This window comes from Lolium rigidum, chromosome 4, assembly GCF_022539505.1.
Source record: "Lolium rigidum isolate FL_2022 chromosome 4, APGP_CSIRO_Lrig_0.1, whole genome shotgun sequence".
Lineage (NCBI taxonomy): Eukaryota > Viridiplantae > Streptophyta > Magnoliopsida > Poales > Poaceae > Lolium > Lolium rigidum.
The window spans coordinates 77598745-77602968 of record NC_061511.1 but is presented as its reverse complement, the minus strand read 5'-3'; the positions used below and the strand labels follow the sequence as shown (position 1 = coordinate 77602968).

The 4224-nt window shown below is 51.3% G+C and overlaps 1 protein-coding gene across 1 annotated transcript; it reads right to left on the bottom strand.

Moving 5' to 3' along the window:
- Positions 1–2320: 2320 nt before the first annotated feature.
- On the bottom strand, positions 2321–3976 carry LOC124708727 (acyl transferase 7-like). The gene is made up of 2 exons (XM_047240401.1): positions 3511–3976; positions 2321–3401 (listed from the first exon to the last, which is right to left on the bottom strand). Exons 1-2 carry the CDS (start codon positions 3961–3963, stop codon positions 2559–2561), a joined length of 1296 nt encoding a protein of 431 aa, XP_047096357.1. The 5' UTR covers positions 3964–3976; the 3' UTR covers positions 2321–2558.
- Between the last annotated feature and the right edge of the window lie 248 nt (positions 3977–4224).

The window sequence follows — 4224 nt, the reverse complement described above, 5'->3', positions numbered from 1 at the left end:
ATTGTATATGGTCATCCGATATTGAATATATATTGTATATTCCTCTTGAATTCTTTTTGGTTCTAATTTCAAATTTGTTTGAAATTGTACATTCATATGCATGTATGTATACAGTACCGTAGAATATGTGAAACTCCTTCAAAATTAAAACCCAAAAGAAATAAAATAATACAAATTAAAAAGAAACCAGATTTAGGGGAGGGGGGCTAAACCCTAAACCTCGCGGAGGCCTTTAGTCGCGGTTGGCCGGAAGAACCGCGACTAAAGGTCCTCCGCCCTCGGCGCTCGCCTCGCGGCCCACGTGGACGGTCCTTTAGTCGCGGTTCGTAAGGAACCGCGACTAAAGGGGGGGCCTTTAGTCGCGCTACTTTGGTCGCGGTTGCGCCACCGCGACTAATGGCAGTTGCCAACCGCGACCAAAGCCCCTTTTTCTACCAGTGTTCTGAACAATTACCTATTTTTACGTGGACAAAACACCACTTGAGAATTCAGGTACGACTAGAGAAAAGTATGTACACCTTGGCTTTATATTTGAACAACAAAATAAAAAGAATACACTACGGGGGACTAGTTGGTAGCTTCCAACCTAGTCCACGTTCGATCTGTCAATCAAAACCCCCAAAAAGAAGAACCCACCGAGACCATCCAAAGGAATCCAATACCAATCCCGCCAACTACTCTATCTATCTGTGTCCACCTGTCCTCTACAGTACGGTCAAGGCGTACCATTTTTTATTTTATAAAAGCTAAAATTTCAAATGCAAAATAAATACAGTAGAACCAATTGCATACCAGCTTGTCCGAAAACAGCTGCTCCCTTCGATCCATATTACTTGCCACTAAAATGGATATATCTACATATAAAACTAGAACGATACCCCGCGCTGCAGCGGATGTCTGAAATCTAATAAAACACATAAAACTTGGTTTATAGAATATGCAATATTTAGTTGGCCATAGTAGTTGAGACAATAAATTTAATAGCCATGAAATGGATAGGTATTTGAAAATTGAAAGATCATTATATTCCAGAGGTGTACGTGATTGATTTAGATAAGGTGAAGAACCAAATGATGTTGATGGTTTGCATGAAAAATGCATGCACATTGCCGCATGTTTTTAAAAACATCATATGTGGTTACATATAAGAGTACATAATTAACACTGAGTTTAATTCGCAAAGAGTTCATTTGGTTGCCAAACTATTTCGGTGTTTAAGTTGCACATGACTTAACTATGTAATGATATAACAGGAGGGTGTGATGTTATCAATCGAGCGGAAAAAGATGACATTGCTAGTTTAATAGTTAAAAATAGATAATATAAATATCTTGCATGTAGAGATTGATAATAAATAAGAACTATTAGTGGGATGAGGTGGATAAATGATTGGCTAAGGGAATAGGTGATGTGGATAGCTTGCATGTTGAGATAGACAAATATTAATTACACTTAGTGGGGTTTTGTTTTATAAGAAGTATAGTTGTGTCTAGATACATCTATATTGCTTTCAAGTAATATGAATTAGAGTGAGTACCAAAAACATTAGAACTACAATGCAAAAGATTATTATGTCCTAAAGAGAGCAACAAATCAGTACTACCACAGACGCTAGCGTCGTTGTAGACCAACATCTCCAATTGGACTTCCCTAGTCAACACTCTATCCACCCTTCATGTCTAAAGGAGGCGGCAAGTAGATGGCGGGACTTGGTCGGTCCTGAGAAAGACATCATCTTAGACTCCCGGTGACTGCGTATATTGCGTCTGTGAGGGTTAACCTTGAACAATAGCGAGCACTGGAGGAGCGCAACAAAGAAACTCCAAGATGTGCCTCCAATAGTGATACTCCCAACAGAGATACCACGTCGAGGAAGCCCCCATCATATCGGTCCAACTTCGAACCTAAGCTTTGGCCCAGAGACATATACCAAACTGAAGTGAGAGCTAGGGAAGTGGCAACACACCACTAATGGAGAACTAACACCCACAGGCTTCGTCGTTGTCGGCACCGACCGAAGATGCTAAGACCTTCGATTGTATTGCATCACACTTTCATCTTTAGCCACTGGATTGGGGCAACACTGTCCATGTTGGCTCACACCGCCACTGCAACAGCACCTCGCCATCATAGCCACCAACACCCCCAGACAACCTAGAGCTCCTTCCACCTCCCTCTAGGAGACTAGGATGCAAAGCGGTGGGCGACCCACCCCGCTTCGTAGTCAAAACTAGTTAGCTTATTTGCAAAAAAATTAAGAAAATAATCTAATTTGAACCAGATAATGCTTTAGATAATGCTTTCGTGAGCTTACGCGGGATGCCGCTTCCAAACCTAGCTATAATTAATATTAGTATAATACATACTCTTTCTTCATCGTTTTTACACTTTTCGTCGCTACCAGTTCACCATTATTCTTGCTTAGTTTACAACTCCGATACTATTATACAATTAAGTTGTTGCTACTAATAACCAAGCTGTAATTTCAGCATGGGCGACTATATATATAGAGCTGTAAAAAAAAGAAGGGAACCAACGAACAACCGTGCAGTGGTGAGCTAGCTGGTGTCCACCATGGCGTCGTGGAAAGCGGCGACGCGGTCGGACGTCACGCACTGCGTGATGAGCCGCGCGCCTGGCTTGTGAATCCACGGCTTGACGAGGATGCACGTGGCGATGTAGTCCAGGTTTGTCAGCGGCACGACGTGGGCCGGCGGCCCCCACCCGTAGTCCACCTCGGCGAAGCCCAGCCGCGTCCAGTCGGAGACGAGCAGAGTCCGGTAGTCGGAGGTGATCTGGTACGGGTCGACGCTGGCCATCTCGCCCGCAGCCCACCGCGCGAACTCCGACGGCATCCGCTTCTTGCCCTCCTTGATGATCTTGACGACGTCGGTGATGGTGGAGGCGGCCACCTTCCCGGCCGTTGAGGAGACGCGCATGATGTAGTAGCAGTTGCCGTAGAAGCCTGCGGGGAGGCGGGCGTGGAGCAGCGGCCGCGCGTTCATGGCGAAGGAGAGGTGCACGGGGGAGTCCTCGTCGAACCCCGCGGCGCGCGTCCGGCTCTGCCACGCCTTGGCGATGAGCACCTCGAACGCCGAGCAGCGGGCCCCGCCGGTGGCCGCCGCGAACTGGCCCTTGAAGTGGTTGATGTAGTCGGCGGAGATGTCGATGGCGAGGTACTCGAGCCGCTTGGCGCCCGCGGGGTCCGGGAGGCCGCCCACCAGCGCGCCCGCCGGGTCCGGGATCGCGTCGCGGCCCCACGCCGGCGCTACAGAGATGTGCTCCGCCCCGCGCGCCAGCTCCCCCACCGCGCCCATGAACTGCGCCGCCCCGGGCCCGTCCGCCACCGCGTGGCTGAACCGGAACCCCACCACGAAGCCGCCGCAGTCGAACGTTGTGACCTGCGACACAACGGCCAGTTAGCTCACGTCACAGCTGTAAGAATCCAAAGCCACACCACCGACAGTCGGACACAGCTAGGCAACGCAATGCGACACGCGCGACACGTACCTGGACTAGCAGGATGAGCTTGCTCTCCTCCTCGCGGCTGGGCTTGGGGCGCGGGTGGGGGAGCAGCTCGTCCTTGTCGACGGCGAGCGGGTACTCGAGGTAGTCCACGTCCTCCAGCCGGCACCTGACGGCCGCCTCGATGAACCAGACCCCGCCGTCGCTGCAGTCCACCTGCGGCTCGCCGGCGTCGGACACCGCGAGGCGACCGGCCAGCGGGAAGTAATCCACGAGCGCCGTCGCCAGGGCCTGCTCGACGGCGCTCGTCGGGCGATCGCCCTCCCGCGCCATGTCGGGCTTGAACACGTGGAGCGACTCGATGAGCGCCATCTGGGTGGGGTAGCGGTCGAGCCACGACAGGCGGAGCGGGCCCTCCGGCGTCGGCCCGGCCGGCCTTACCAGGCGCTGCCCGAGCCGCACCACTGGCACGAGCTTGGCATCGGCGGCCGCCGCCATGTGGAATGGCCGGCCGAGGAGTACACCGCGCGTGGGGTTTGGTCTGAGGTGAGATGTTGTTGTTGCTGCTGGTGGTGGGTACGTGTTGATGGAGTGCGTTGAATTGAAGCTTGGGTTTAGGTCTGAATTAAAATTTTGGGGGCTCGGGGTTTATATAGGGACACTGCTGAGCGTCCCCCGGGGGATTAAATTTTTGATCCCCCGGATCCGCGTCCGTCCGATGGAGCTGCCAAGACCATTCGATCTATGTACAACCGGAAA